General features: G+C 38.4%; 1 protein-coding gene across 2 annotated transcripts in view; it reads left to right on the forward strand.

Moving 5' to 3' along the window:
- LOC107589713 (ankyrin repeat domain-containing protein 13B-like) overlaps positions 1–11,428 on the forward strand; it is a 35,556-nt gene extending 24,128 nt beyond the window's left edge. Inside the window, exons 12-16 of one of the 2 annotated variants that reach the window (XR_001609700.1) lie at positions 450–626; positions 902–1,065; positions 6,614–6,690; positions 7,446–9,055; positions 11,416–11,428. Coding sequence is in view for 1 of the 2 variants with exons in the window: in XM_016278215.1 (XP_016133701.1) it covers positions 450–626; positions 902–1,065; positions 6,614–6,690; positions 7,446–7,641 (614 nt within the window). In the remaining variant the exon portion in view is untranslated. Of the gene's footprint in view, positions 1–449; positions 627–901; positions 1,066–6,613; positions 6,691–7,445; positions 9,967–11,415 lie in introns of those variants that run through there. The other variant, XM_016278215.1, reaches the window with a different exon arrangement.
- Positions 11,429–16,413: the final 4,985 nt, after the last annotated feature.

Here is a 16,413-nt window from a genome sequence, read left to right on the forward strand (position 1 = left end):
GTAAAAAAGTCGTCTTGTCTGAATCAGGAGAGAAATATGCACAGATCAAGCACCGTTTACAAGCAAATACAGTTCTAAACAAAGATGTAGGTGGATTTTGATGGGAAAGGATGTGAGATGGACTTCTTCACTGGTGGAAATGTTAATGATTAATTTGTTTTGTATAAACCCACAGCTTTTTGCTTCACAAGACATTAATTGATGGACTGGCGCTGTGTGGATTACTTATTATTGTGATGTTTATATAAGCTGTTTGAACTCTCATTCTGACGGCACCCATTCACTGCAGAGGATGCTATATTTTTCCAAATCTGTTCTGATGAAGAAACAAACCCATCTAGATCTTGGATGGCCTGAGGGTGAGTAATTTTTCAGTAAATTTTCATTTTTGGGTGAACTATTTCTTTAAACTATCAGGCTAATGCAACAATAACAACATCTCACCACAGAAATTCCCATCTACCACATCCTGAATGCTCGCATCACCTTTGGGAACCTGAATGGTTGCGAAGAGGGTGGTTTGCCCCGAGTGGATGCTGAAGGGGACGGACAGAAGGACAGTCCCAGGACGGAGACGCCTTCTCCAGGCAGCGACTCTTCCAGCGTGTCCAGCTCCAGCTCCACAAGTAAGAATAAACCTGCCTTTTACCTTCAGGGAAATGTAATTGTTAGAAACCATTTAAGATGATGACCAGATTGAAAAATATGGTGTTACAAAGTAATACAGTGTTCAGACAAAGCACTTGCCATTTTTAATGGCCAGAGAGGAATTGATTGGATAAATGTTTAATGATTGCATTCCTTATAGAGCTGCCTGTTGTACAGATGTAACTCAGATCAATACATTTGACTACAATAATCTGCAATGGGCTTCATGAATGTGTGTTTGTGAAACAATCAGACTCATGTCGTGGAGGAGAGATCCCACCTTGTGTGTTTGAGGCTCCGCGAGGCTACAGCATTTTAAGAGGGAACCAGCGGGAGAACATTAGAGAAGAGGAAGATGATCTGCTACAGTACGCCATCCAGCAGAGCCTGATAGAGGCTGGATCAGAATATGACCAGGTCTGACATGCAATCACACACTTGTATGTTAGCAGATGCTCATAGGTGTTGACGACAAACTACAGAAATATATCTTACACTGTGTCCTTACCAAGCATGAAACCGCATGGCATCAAATAATCTTTCTGACCTTACTGAATCCAAAAATACTGCATGATGTGACAAAATAAGTCAGTCTGAGAATATTTGATTTTTAATACACAGCCATGTGGAGCCAGATTTTGTTGGGTATTCAAAGTCCCTATAAGGCAAATGAATTCACAAAAAATATCTTTATCTCAAGTAACTTTCGAATTTCAAATGTTTTGTTCATCACATATGAATGCAGCTTTTGAATTTTGAAGCCTAACTACAATCACCAGAAGCTAAAAGCTAGACGTAGGTTATAAACTAATTACACTACGGTCGTATGACATCACCACCATTTAAGTTTTTAACAACTCTTTCAGTCTTTTGCACAATTATAAACACAACAAGGCTGTGAAAGTGGGCTAGTGAGTTGATGAGTTTACCTGTTCCATCCCAACAAACTCTGTAGTCCCTTTTAGCCGCTTGTTAGCAACTGCCATTTCTTTGACCCTCAGGTTGTGTTCAAATCCTTTTAACACTTGTGGTGTTCACAAAAAAATGGCTTATAAATCTCTTATGCAATATTATCACCAAATATTGGTATAAATCTTTTTGTCAGCTTGTTTTCTTTCAAGTAGGACTGGTTTTGTGTTTATTTTTGGAACTGATTTATCGTAGGCCTCATTAATCTGAGTTTACGTACATCAGTTTTTGAGTGAAAAAAGCGTTATTTGTGGATAATTTTGTCAATATTAAATAAAATATGAAAAAATGTGCACTGTTTATCACACTAGCATGCTCTAATGTTTAACCAAGAAATTAGTTTTGAAAAGTTTTTATTTTGTAAACATTTTTTTAAAAATTGCAACAAAAAAAAAAACAACAAAAAAAAAATCACGTGTGGGGTTCCCAGTTAAAAATGACCGGCCTACAAAAATAGCTTATTGATTTCTTGTTATGCTATATTATTATCTAATATTGGTATCAATCTTTTTGTCAGCTTGTTTTCTTTCAATTAGGACTGATTTTGTGTTTATTTTTGAAACTGATTGATCGTAGGCCTCATTGAGCGGAGCTTACATACCTCAGTTTTTGAGTGAAAAAAACGTTATTTGTGGATAATTTTGTCAATATTAAATAAAATATGAAAAAATTGCACTGTTTATCACACTAGCATGCTGTAATGTTTAATCAAGAAATTTGTTTTGAAATTTGGTTAGGGTTCTTCTCACTGTCTGTAGCATGAGGCAGTACCTGTAACCCAGTCAGGTTGCACAGGTAGTCCAGCTCCTCCAGGATGGCACGTCCATACGTGCCATCATGAGGAAGTTTGTTGTGTCTCCCAGCACAGTTTTAAGAGCACGCAAGAGATACCAGGAGACAGGCCGTTACATGAGGAGAGCTGGACAGGGACGTAGAAGGGCAACAACCCAGCAGCAGCACCGGTATCTGCTACTTTGTACGGGGAGGAATAGGATGAGCACTGCCAGAGCCCTACAGAATGACATTCAGCAGGCTATAGGTGTGCATGTTTCGGATCAAACTGTCAGAATCAGACTTTATTAGGGTGGAATAAGGGCCCGATGTCCTGTAGTGGGACCTGTGCTCACAACTCAGCACAATGCAGCTCGATTGGCATTTGCCAGAGAACACCAGAATTGGTAGGTTCGTCATTGCCATCCTGCTCTCTTCACTGATGAGAGCAGGTTCACACTGAGCATATGTGACAGATGTGAAAGAGTCTGGCGATGCCGTGGGGAACATTATGTTGCATGCAACATCATCCAGCATGACTGGTTTGGCAGTGGTCTGGGGAGGTATATCTGTGGAGGATTACACAGACCTCCACATGTTAGCCAATGGTTCCCTTACTGCTGTTAGGTACCGGGATGAAATCCTCAGAGCCGCTGTCAGACCTTACGCTGGTGCAGAGGGCCTTGGGTTCCTCCTGGTGCATGATAATGCCTGGCCTCAGTGGCTAGAGTGTGCAGTTTTTAGATGACACTGGCATTGATGCAATTGACTGGCCCTCACGTTCCCCAGACTTGAAACCAATTGAGAACCTCTTGGATATTATGTATCGGAGCATCCGATGTTGCTGTGATGCACTTCATGCTAGTTGGATCAGCCTGTAACTTTAGTTTTTTACATTGATTTTTGGTGTGATTTTGAATCCAACCTTCAGTGTGTTGATGATTTTGGTTTCCATTGACTGTTGTCACATACAGAATGTATATAATTGAAGATTTTTAAATTGAAAATTTAATTCATTGAGATCCAATGTGTGATTTAAGTGTTCCCTTCGGTCGGTCATTTTTGACCAGTAAAGCTAAGATCAATAAGCTATTGTTAATAACAAACATTCAGTATCAAAATTAAATACAAAACCAGTCCTAATTGAAGGAAAACTTATTGACCAAAAAAACTGAATCCCATTTTTGGTGATAATAGAGAACAACAAGAGATTTATAAGCTATTTTTGGTAGGCTGGTTGATAGAGGCTTGGTCATTTTTGACCAAGAACACCACAAGTGTTCTTTTGTGCTATTTTTTTTTACAAGATATAAGCATTTCAAAACAATTTCTTAGTTATACATTAGAGCATGCTAATGTGAAAAACAGTGCAATTTTTTTTTTCATATTTTATTTAATATTGACAAAATTATCCACAAATATGGCTTTTTTCACTCAAAAACTGACGTAAGCTGATATAAATCAGTTCCAAAAATAATCACAAATCCAGTCCTAATTGAAAGAAAACAAGCTCACAAAAAGATTGATACCAATATTAGGTGATAATATTGCATAACACGAGATTTATAGGCTATTTTTTGTAGGCCGGTCATTTTTTACCGGGAATACCACAAGTGTAACAAGGTTGAATAAAATAAAAAATGTTTAACGAAAATTAAATTTTTTTGCAGTGGAAGTAGTTGAACCCTGTGTAAACAAAGTCAGTAAATCTTTGTCCAAAAAGACCCAAACACAACCTGAGGGTTAAAGTAAAATCTTTAAAGAAATCATGAGTGTAGTATTACTGATGTATATACTGTATATATATATTTTTTTTTGTAGAATGAAATGAGGCAGTACCTGTAACCCAGTCAGGTTGCACAGGTAGTCCAGCTCCTCCAGGATGGCACGTCCATACGTGCCATCATGAGGAAGTTTGTTGTGTCTCCCAGCACAGTTTTAAGAGCACGCAAGAGATACCAGGAGACAGGCCGTTACATGAGGAGAGCTGGACAGGGACGTAGAAGGGCAACAACCCAGCAGCAGCACCGGTATCTGCTACTTTGTACGGGGAGGAATAGGATGAGCACTGCCAGAGCCCTACAGAATGACATTCAGCAGGCTATAGGTGTGCATGTTTCGGATCAAACTGTCAGAATCAGACTTTATTAGGGTGGAATAAGGGCCCGATGTCCTGTAGTGGGACCTGTGCTCACAACTCAGCACAATGCAGCTCGATTGGCATTTGCCAGAGAACACCAGAATTGGTAGGTTCGTCATTGCCATCCTGCTCTCTTCACTGATGAGAGCAGGTTCACACTGAGCATATGTGACAGATGTGAAAGAGTCTGGCGATGCCGTGGGGAACATTATGTTGCATGCAACATCATCCAGCATGACTGGTTTGGCAGTGGTCTGGGGAGGTATATCTGTGGAGGATTACACAGACCTCCACATGTTAGCCAATGGTTCCCTTACTGCTGTTAGGTACCGGGATGAAATCCTCAGAGCCGCTGTCAGACCTTACGCTGGTGCAGAGGGCCTTGGGTTCCTCCTGGTGCATGATAATGCCTGGCCTCAGTGGCTAGAGTGTGCAGTTTTTAGATGACACTGGCATTGATGCAATTGACTGGCCCTCACGTTCCCCAGACTTGAAACCAATTGAGAACCTCTTGGATATTATGTATCGGAGCATCCGATGTTGCTGTGATGCACTTCATGCTAGTTGGATCAGCCTGTAACTTTAGTTTTTTACATTGATTTTTGGTGTGATTTTGAATCCAACCTTCAGTGTGTTGATGATTTTGGTTTCCATTGACTGTTGTCACATACAGAATGTATATAATTGAAGATTTTTAAATTGAAAATTTAATTCATTGAGATCCAATGTGTGATTTAAGTGTTCCCTTCGGTCGGTCATTTTTGACCAGTAAAGCTAAGATCAATAAGCTATTGTTAATAACAAACATTCAGTATCAAAATTAAATACAAAACCAGTCCTAATTGAAGGAAAACTTATTGACCAAAAAAACTGAATCCCATTTTTGGTGATAATAGAGAACAACAAGAGATTTATAAGCTATTTTTGGTAGGCTGGTTGATAGAGGCTTGGTCATTTTTGACCAAGAACACCACAAGTGTTCTTTTGTGCTATTTTTTTTTACAAGATATAAGCATTTCAAAACAATTTCTTAGTTATACATTAGAGCATGCTAATGTGAAAAACAGTGCAATTTTTTTTTTCATATTTTATTTAATATTGACAAAATTATCCACAAATATGGCTTTTTTCACTCAAAAACTGACGTAAGCTGATATAAATCAGTTCCAAAAATAATCACAAATCCAGTCCTAATTGAAAGAAAACAAGCTCACAAAAAGATTGATACCAATATTAGGTGATAATATTGCATAACACGAGATTTATAGGCTATTTTTTGTAGGCCGGTCATTTTTTACCGGGAATACCACAAGTGTAACAAGGTTGAATAAAATAAAAAATGTTTAACGAAAATTAAATTTTTTTGCAGTGGAAGTAGTTGAACCCTGTGTAAACAAAGTCAGTAAATCTTTGTCCAAAAAGACCCAAACACAACCTGAGGGTTAAAGTAAAATCTTTAAAGAAATCATGAGTGTAGTATTACTGATGTATATACTGTATATATATATTTTTTTTTGTAGAATGAAATGTAAAAATGTTTTGAGTTTGTGTTAACCACAGACCTTTTTCAGGCATTTAACCTAATACCCATTCAAAAAACGTATTGACTTCAGGACAGTGGAAAGCTTAAGTGCCTACAAAAATACCATCCCTGCAGTACCCTACAGCAGCCATACTGTACACTATTTCATGTTATGACCACCCAGCTGCTCCTGGTTAAGATGAAACCCCAGATTTACATGAAAGAGATATGTAGAATGAAATGTAAAAATGTTTTGAGTTTGTGTTAACCACAGACCTTTTTCAGGCATTTAACCTAATACCCATTCAAAAAAACGTATTGACTTCAGGACAGTGGAAAGCTTAAGTGCCTACAAAAATACCATCCCTGCAGTACCCTACAGCAGCCATACTGTACACTATTTCATGTTATGACCACCCAGCTGCTCCTGGTTAAGATGAAACCCCAGATTTACATGAAAGAGATATAAGTTATATCATTTGTCGGTTTAATGTGTCTCAACTGGTTAGAACATGGTGTAAGACTTTTTTTACACATACCTTATCCCTCGGCTTCCCTCACAGGTGACAATCTGGGAGGCTTTGACCAACAGTAAACCAGGAGCACAGCCTCTGTCCTGTGACCCCAACCGGCACGAAAGGTCTGCAGTCAGTATTCTGCTTCTACTATCTCCTGTAGTCACATCTCACCCACAATAGGCAAGGACAGCGTCACACTCTCACATCACATTTACTGGAGCTATTGACACAGGCTTGACTGTCAATACATCCTCAGTGAAGCTCATAGAAATTCACTAGGGTTTTCATCTCTCTCTCCTCACCTTCGTTTGCTCTTTATGGAGTTTTAAAGCAGATTGAGATGCCCTGTCCGTGGCAGCCGACATGAATCCGAAACGGTCGCTTCACCTCATTATTCTTTTAGGTTTCACTTTTAGAACAGGACGCACAGATAATCTCTAGTTTTAAAGTCACACACACATCGATTGAAAGTGACAAAAAAGACATTTATAATGATACAAAAAAAATTATATTTCAAATAAATGCTCTTCCTTTGAACTTTATATGCATCAAAGAATCCACAAAGGTTTCCACAAAAATATTAAACAGAACAATTGTTTTCAACATTGATGATAATAAGAAATGTTTCTTTAGCAGTGAATCAGCATATTAGAATAATTTCTGAAGGATCATGTGACACAAAAGACCGGAGTAGTAGCTGCTGAAAATTCCGCTTTGCCATCACAGAAATAAATTACATTTAAAAAAATTTTTAAATGAAAAACAATTTAAATTGTAATAATAAATCAACTCTTAAATTGCTGATTTTACTGTTGTCAAGAAGACAATTTTCTGTTAGCAGAGGTCTCAGTCACTTCTTTTCTTCTCCATAACCCAGAACCCCACAGCACAAACCCAGCCCCGTGGAGAGCCCTCGCAGCACACCGACCAATAAACCACCGCGCAGCTACGACGAGCAGCTGCGTCTAGCCATGGCGCTGTCCGCCCGTGAACAGGAAGAGATGGAGCTACGTCAAAGACGAGAGGAAGAGGAACTGCAGCGTATCATACAGCTGTCACTCATGGAGAAGTGATAGGGCTAGTGGGAACCGAGGGGTGGGAGAGCATGTCTAGGGATCTGGAACTAACTACGATTGGCCACTCCCAAATGCCCCACCCCTTCTTCCAAAGAACTGGATAAAATGGGCCACTCTATGGTCCCATCTGAGTCGTTCAGAATCACAGAGAAACCTCTGTCTTCACTGCAAGTTTACAAACACAAAGTACCAAACTCATGGCAAGCCACTGACTGATCAGCACCGGTCTGGTCTCCTAATGTGTGAATGTGCATTTATGACTGAGACAGTCCACGCTGCGTATCTTGGCGTCGTTTCAAAAAGCCATCATCTGAGCACTTGCCTAGAGTTCTCACAGACTCACCCATAGGTGTGAGTTCTGGGGGATTCTTGTCACTTTTTTCAGTTTTATGTTTTGAACGTAAAGTACTTTAATTTGGTTGTTAATACACTTCAGATTTCCTGCACTTGGATTGAGGAGCCATGATGTCTCCTAATAGAAAGAGAGAGGGCGCTTACACACAAAAGTTCAAGCTGCAACTCCATCCGTCTTGATGGGAATGCTGCATTCAAAAAACATACAAAGATTTGCAAAAGTGACACTTCCATTATACAACCAAAGTTGTTTAATTACATCTTTTGGTTAATGTCATTGCGTTAATCGCTGTACTTTGAGGATCTCAGACAGGAGGGTCTTCAAAAAATTTATTTTGATGTATTCCCATTTGATTCTGAAACTAAAGACCTGTTCACACTAGCGTGAATGTTCGGCATGAAAATTTGTCTGTTCAGACCAATGCAAAAAAAAAGATGCGTTAAATGAAAATGAAAGTAGGTGGTGATTATGGAAAAGCAGAAATAACCGGGTACAGGGGAGCAGTGATGCGTAATTTTGAATTTTCGACAACTGCCTGTCATGGAAGTTTTAGAGAAGGTGCTCGCTGCTTGGCGTCAAGCTCCACCACTCTGGGTGTAATAGGTGGGACTTTAAAGTCTAACCACACCCTAACCCTAACCATAACTAGGTCGAGCTCCACCCATTTGACCCTGCAGTGACCACCGCTTGGAGATTTGTGCAACAGCAGTGGCCCCAGGCACATTACCAAAAGCGTGAATCTTGGTTGGCCATAGTAGCATGATGGAAAAGAGATTAGAATATCTCTCTTTAAATATATATATATATATATATATATATATATATAGGATATTAACAGCCATTTGCTCACAGTCAAATTTCTTTCTAACCCTAAAAACGGATTTGGCGCAATCCTGTCAGTACACTTTTTCTAGTGTGTAAGCGCCCTAAAGTGACCACCAAACTGCGTTATGACAGAAGGTTGGCAGCAACCCTCTGTGCACTGTTAACTGCATGATTTTTAATTATTAGCCAGATTGATAATTCAAACACTGGAGAAATTATTGTACGTTAATGGTTCACTTTTTTCAGGTAAATTGAAGTTTATGACTAAATGATTCCTTTGAATCTGAATCAAATGCTCATTGCAATATTCATTATTTGTGTCCTAAATGCACTTTTCACAAAAACAACACATTATTCGCATACAACAGTGTGTGTGCTCTACTTCAAATGGTGCTAAGTTGATCTTTCATATTAACTCGTGGGTATGTTAATCAGCGTAATTGTCACGACATGCATTCATCCGTCTGTTCAATCACTTGACAACGTTTCTTTCCTGGCCTCCATTTAGAGCTTCCTTCAACATTACCATCAGAGCTCATTGTCTCATGACTGGAACACCTGCGGTAGCTAATCAAAAATCTAATTGTGCTTTCATAAGGGGTGCCAGTTCTGGAATAAAACATGAAAGGAGGAATCACTCACAGAGATAATGCCCTGAGCGAAGACGAAGCGGAACGTTTTATTGGAGAATCTTAAAATAGATGTTTCTCCTTAGTCAGATTTATTCTGGGCCTGAGTGACGTGCCCTCAGGGTTTGATGTTATCAGGTGAATCTGAAAAACAAATTAGGAAACATGGCCATACTCAACATCTGAAAAGCTTCAACGTTAAAGCACAAGGGATTAAGCGTCAGTTTTCAAAGATCTGATGAAGGTGTCTGGAGACAAGAGCTCCTAAAAAACACATAGGTTTGATCTTCTGATTGTGCGACTCATGAATGCTGGGTTCAGTCATTAAGAGATGCTTGATATGACAGGAAAACATTATATGAGCATTATTTATATTTAACCTTTTTTATTTTTTGACTTTGGTTGATGCTGTGATTTGTGTGGTGTGCTGCTGTTGTGTTTGTATGTGACTGAAATATATTGTTCACATTTGTAACTTAAAGGCATTCTGAATAAAGGATATCTAAATTAACATGAATTTCAAACGACGTGAATGAATGTCATTAACTTAAGTTTGTGGTTTTAAAAACGAAGGTCGTGTGCTTGATCAAACTGCAACAAGGTGCATGTACCATGGTATTTTTTGAAAGTAGGCTACCTTGGACCACCATGGCATTATCATGGTGCGGCCATAGTACTGTTTTGGTCATATACGCGCACAAAGTTTTATTTTAATTTTCTGTTTTTTATTTTACTTTTAGTTAGCTTTTATTTCCGTTCAATAGTCATCAGTGATTAGCATGCATCACTGGAAACAAGAGACTGCTAAATTACCAATAATTGTGTTGTATTCATATAGGCCTGCTAAATATATGTATCATTCCTTCTAAAAATTATAAGTAAAACTTTCCATAAGAAGGTTCAAACATAATTTAAAAAATGGCTTGGTGTCATTTGCAAAAGTCTTCAAACACCTTCATTCCCATGATTATTTTGGGACTATCGGGGGAGTGTTTTAAGCATGGCCGTGCCGTTTCCAGTATGAATCAGCAGTCTAGAGGAAGCTTTGGCTGTGATGAGTCAACCCCAGTGAATAATATTAATCAGTCAGTCGGTGCAGGTACTGTGACGAGAATATTCATACATAATAGTCACTGGTCTCAGATGGAGTTAAAAATGGATTCCTGTGAAACAGACTATGCTTAGTCTCTCATTACGGTTTCTCTAATATGCATCAAGGGTGTGCTAAGTAAACAGAAATGCAATATAATGGCCACAAAAAGATGTTACAAGTTAGTTTACAGGCCTTTGACTGTAGAATATTTCAGATTGCTTAATGCAGGATACCATTATTAGCATCCCCATAACTTGGCTTGGTTAAACACTATAATCCTCTTTTTAAATCACTTCAATTACAAGAAACGGCCGAATATTACAATAATGCTTAAAGGCATGCATGTAGTGCAGAATGCAGTCCCCAAACAATCACAACAGAGCATTACATCATACTGTAGTACTGCTTCTCACCACATTGTGGCGCTATCGTTCAAACAGCACATTTCACTGAAAGAGAGATTAAAGATTTCTCTCTAGCTCAGATGATGATAATAATAATAAACAAATTAATAATACAATATTAATAATAATTACCATCACCACTACTAAAATACCTTGTAAAATTTTCATCTTAAAAGGCACAATGTAAGATTTTTTTTTAATTAAAATATCCAAAAACCACTAGAACAGTGCTATATATTTTGCTGACTTGAGTACTTGCATTATCCTAAATGTTTTGAAGAATGTTCAAATCGAGAGAAATAAGCAATTTAACTAGTGACACGGACCGTGTCCATGGTGTCATTGTGTCGCCTGCCAATGACGTCATAACCCCTCGATTTCTGGTTTTGTTTTGTACAAAACATGGAAACACCAAAGACGCTTTAATATGTTGTGCGTTTTAATAGACCAGTAACGACCGCAAAGAGTACCATTATAACAGAACTTTCAACGTATCTAGTATGATAAAACAGCGCTGCTTTTTCCCCCCCCACATACGCACGACCGGAAGGAGCGGAAGCGGTCGACTGTGGCATAATAAAAGCACCGCTGCTTTCGAGTCGTGTGTCACGCTCATTCAGCGGCCTCGTATTGCTTCGACGTCTTTCAGCCTCACCCTGCTTCATTCTTCAACTGCTTCACGTTAATAAATCATTAGCTCATCCATGAACATGATTTCTGCCCGAGTCCCGTCGGATTGCATCGGCTGTGGGGATGAAGACCACAACTCCCATGATTCCACACTTAGTCACGGCGTCTTCAAACTACGCCTTTGTCTATTTGATTATTTTGAATATGCACCCGCTAGCAGCGAAAATTACATATTGTGCCTTTAATCTTAAAAACGTATAAAATCCTGAAAATGTATTGATTAGATACTTGATGTATTAACCTGTCTACAGAATGAATGACTTAATTAAAATAATTAAAATAGTGCAGTTTTATTTTATAATAGTCACAGCTAAAGCACAGGATAAAAAAAAAAGTTGATCAAGTTTACCTTGGTTTCAAACAGAATCATGACTCCACATGCTGTCAGACATACAGTCAACTCTACCGTTCAAGCCAGTGCAAAAATATTCAAATAAAATAAAAAATCTAAAAAAACAATAAAAAAGAATAAGTAAAACTTTCCATAAAAAGGTTCAAACATAATTTAAAAAATGGCTTGGTGTCATTTGCAAAAGTCTTCAAACACCTTAATTCCCATGATTATTTTGGGACTATCGGGGGAGTGTTTTAAGCATGGCCGTGCCGTTTCCAGTATGAATCAGCAGTCTAGAGGAAGCTTTGGCTGTGATGAGTCAACCCCAGTGAATAATATTAATCAGTCAGTCGGTGCAGGTACTGTGACGAGAATATTCATACATAATAGTCACTGGTCTCAGATGGAGTTAAAAATGGATTCCTGTGAAACAGACTATGCTTAGTCTCTCATTACGGTTTCTCTAATATGCATCAAGGGTGTGCTAAGTAAACAGAAATGCAATATAATGGCCACAAAAAGATGTTACAAGTTAGTTTACAGGCCTTTGACTGTAGAATATTTCAGATTGCTTAATGCAGGATACCATTATTAGCATCCCCATAACTTGGCTTAAACAGACTATGCTTAGTCTCTCATTACGGTTTCTCTAATATGCATCAAGGGTGTGCTAAGTAAACAGAAATGCAATATAATGGCCACAAAAAGATGTTACAAGTTAGTTTACAGGCCTTTGACTGTAGAATATTTCAGATTGCTTAATGCAGGATACCATTATTAGCATCCCCATAACTTGGCTTAGTTAAACACTATAATCCTCTTTTTAAATCACTTCAATTACAAGAAATGGCCGAATATTACAATAATGCTTAAAGGCATGCATGTAGTGCAGAATGCAGTCCCCAAACAATCACAACAGAGCATTACATCATACTGTAGTACTGCTTCTCACCACATTGTGGCGCTATCGTTCAAACAGCACATTTCACTGAAAGAGAGATTAAAGATTTCTCTCTAGCTCAGATGATGATAATAATAATAAACAAATTAATAATACAATATTAATAATAATTACCATCACCACTACTAAAATACCTTGTAAAATTTTCATCTTAAAAGGCACAATGTAAGATTTTTTTTTAATTAAAATATCCAAAAACCACTAGAACAGTGCTATATATTTTGCTGACTTGAGTACTTGCATTATCCTAAATGTTTTGAAGAATGTTCAAATCGAGAGAAATAAGCAATTTAACTAGTGACACGGACCGTGTCCATGGTGTCATTGTGTCGCCTGCCAATGACGTCATAACCCCTCGATTTCTGGTTTTGTTTTGTACAAAACATGGAAACACCAAAGACGCTTTAATATGTTGTGCGTTTTAATAGACCAGTAACGACCGCAAAGAGTACCATTATAACAGAACTTTCAACGTATCTAGTATGATAAAACAGCGCTGCTTTTTCCCCCCCCACATACGCACGACCGGAAGGAGCGGAAGCGGTCGACTGTGGCATAATAAAAGCACCGCTGCTTTCGAGTCGTGTGTCACGCTCATTCAGCGGCCTCGTATTGCTTCGACGTCTTTCAGCCTCACCCTGCTTCATTCTTCAACTGCTTCACGTTAATAAATCATTAGCTCATCCATGAACATGATTTCTGCCCGAGTCCCGTCGGATTGCATCGGCTGTGGGGATGAAGACCACAACTCCCATGATTCCACACTTAGTCACGGCGTCTTCAAACTACGCCTTTGTCTATTTGATTATTTTGAATATGCACCCGCTAGCAGCGAAAATTACATATTGTGCCTTTAATCTTAAAAACGTATAAAATCCTGAAAATGTATTGATTAGATACTTGATGTATTAACCTGTCTACAGAATGAATGACTTAATTAAAATAATTAAAATAGTGCAGTTTTATTTTATAATAGTCACAGCTAAAGCACAGGATAAAAAAAAAAGTTGATCAAGTTTACCTTGGTTTCAAACAGAATCATGACTCCACATGCTGTCAGACATACAGTCAACTCTACCGTTCAAGCCAGTGCAAAAATATTCAAATAAAATAAAAAATCTAAAAAAACAATAAAAAAGAAAAACGAGAGTAAAGTGCATGTTTTATGAAACGCTTTTTAAATCACTTCAATTACAAGAAATGGCCGAATATTACAATAATGCTTAAAGGCATGCATGTAGTGCAGAATGCAGTCCCCAAACAATCACAACAGAGCATTACATCATACTGTAGTACTGCTTCTCACCACATTGTGGCGCTATCGTTCAAACAGCACATTTCACTGAAAGAGAGATTAAAGATTTCTCTCTAGCTCAGATGATGATAATAATAATAAACAAATTAATAATACAATATTAATAATAATTACCATCACCACTACTAAAATACCTTGTAAAATTTTCATCTTAAAAGGCACAATGTAAGATTTTTTTTTAATTAAAATATCCAAAAACCACTAGAACAGTGCTATATATTTTGCTGACTTGAGTACTTGCATTATCCTAAATGTTTTGAAGAATGTTCAAATCGAGAGAAATAAGCAATTTAACTAGTGACACGGACCGTGTCCATGGTGTCATTGTGTCGCCTGCCAATGACGTCATAACCCCTCGATTTCTGGTTTTGTTTTGTACAAAACATGGAAACACCAAAGACGCTTTAATATGTTGTGCGTTTTAATAGACCAGTAACGACCGCAAAGAGTACCATTATAACAGAACTTTCAACGTATCTAGTATGATAAAACAGCGCTGCTTTTTCCCCCCCCACATACGCACGACCGGAAGGAGCGGAAGCGGTCGACTGTGGCATAATAAAAGCACCGCTGCTTTCGAGTCGTGTGTCACGCTCATTCAGCGGCCTCGTATTGCTTCGACGTCTTTCAGCCTCACCCTGCTTCATTCTTCAACTGCTTCACGTTAATAAATCATTAGCTCATCCATGAACATGATTTCTGCCCGAGTCCCGTCGGATTGCATCGGCTGTGGGGATGAAGACCACAACTCCCATGATTCCACACTATTATAAGTAAAACTTTCCATAAAAAGGTTCAAACATAATTTAAAAAATGGCTTGGTGTCATTTGCAAAAGTCTTCAAACACCTTAATTCCCATGATTATTTTGGGACTATCGGGGGAGTGTTTTAAGCATGGCCGTGCCGTTTCCAGTATGAATCAGCAGTCTAGAGGAAGCTTTGGCTGTGATGAGTCAACCCCAGTGAATAATATTAATCAGTCAGTCGGTGCAGGTACTGTGACGAGAATATTCATACATAATAGTCACTGGTCTCAGATGGAGTTAAAAATGGATTCCTGTGAAACAGACTATGCTTAGTCTCTCATTACGGTTTCTCTAATATGCATCAAGGGTGTGCTAAGTAAACAGAAATGCAATATAATGGCCACAAAAAGATGTTACAAGTTAGTTTACAGGCCTTTGACTGTAGAATATTTCAGATTGCTTAATGCAGGATACCATTATTAGCATCCCCATAACTTGGCTTAGTTAAACACTATAATCCTCTTTTTAAATCACTTCAATTACAAGAAATGGCCGAATATTACAATAATGCTTAAAGGCATGCATGTAGTGCAGAATGCAGTCCCCAAACAATCACAACAGAGCATTACATCATACTGTAGTACTGCTTCTCACCACATTGTGGCGCTATCGTTCAAACAGCACATTTCACTGAAAGAGAGATTAAAGATTTCTCTCTAGCTCAGATGATGATAATAATAATAAACAAATTAATAATACAATATTAATAATAATTACCATCACCACTACTAAAATACCTTGTAAAATTTTCATCTTAAAAGGCACAATGTAAGATTTTTTTTTAATTAAAATATCCAAAAACCACTAGAACAGTGCTATATATTTTGCTGACTTGAGTACTTGCATTATCCTAAATGTTTTGAAGAATGTTCAAATCGAGAGAAATAAGCAATTTAACTAGTGACACGGACCGTGTCCATGGTGTCATTGTGTCGCCTGCCAATGACGTCATAACCCCTCGATTTCTGGTTTTGTTTTGTACAAAACATGGAAACACCAAAGACGCTTTAATATGTTGTGCGTTTTAATAGACCAGTAACGACCGCAAAGAGTACCATTATAACAGAACTTTCAACGTATCTAGTATGATAAAACAGCGCTGCTTTTTCCCCCCCCACATACGCACGACCGGAAGGAGCGGAAGCGGTCGACTGTGGCATAATAAAAGCACCGCTGCTTTCGAGTCGTGTGTCACGCTCATTCAGCGGCCTCGTATTGCTTCGACGTCTTTCAGCCTCACCCTGCTTCATTCTTCAACTGCTTCACGTTAATAAATCATTAGCTCATCCATGAACATGATTTCTGCCCGAGTCCCGTCGGATTGCATCGGCTGTGGGGATGAAGACCACAACTCCC

Source organism: Sinocyclocheilus grahami, unplaced genomic scaffold (assembly GCF_001515645.1).
Source record: "Sinocyclocheilus grahami isolate Dianchi unplaced genomic scaffold, SAMN03320097.WGS_v1.1 scaffold119.1, whole genome shotgun sequence".
Taxonomy (NCBI): domain Eukaryota; kingdom Metazoa; phylum Chordata; class Actinopteri; order Cypriniformes; family Cyprinidae; genus Sinocyclocheilus; species Sinocyclocheilus grahami.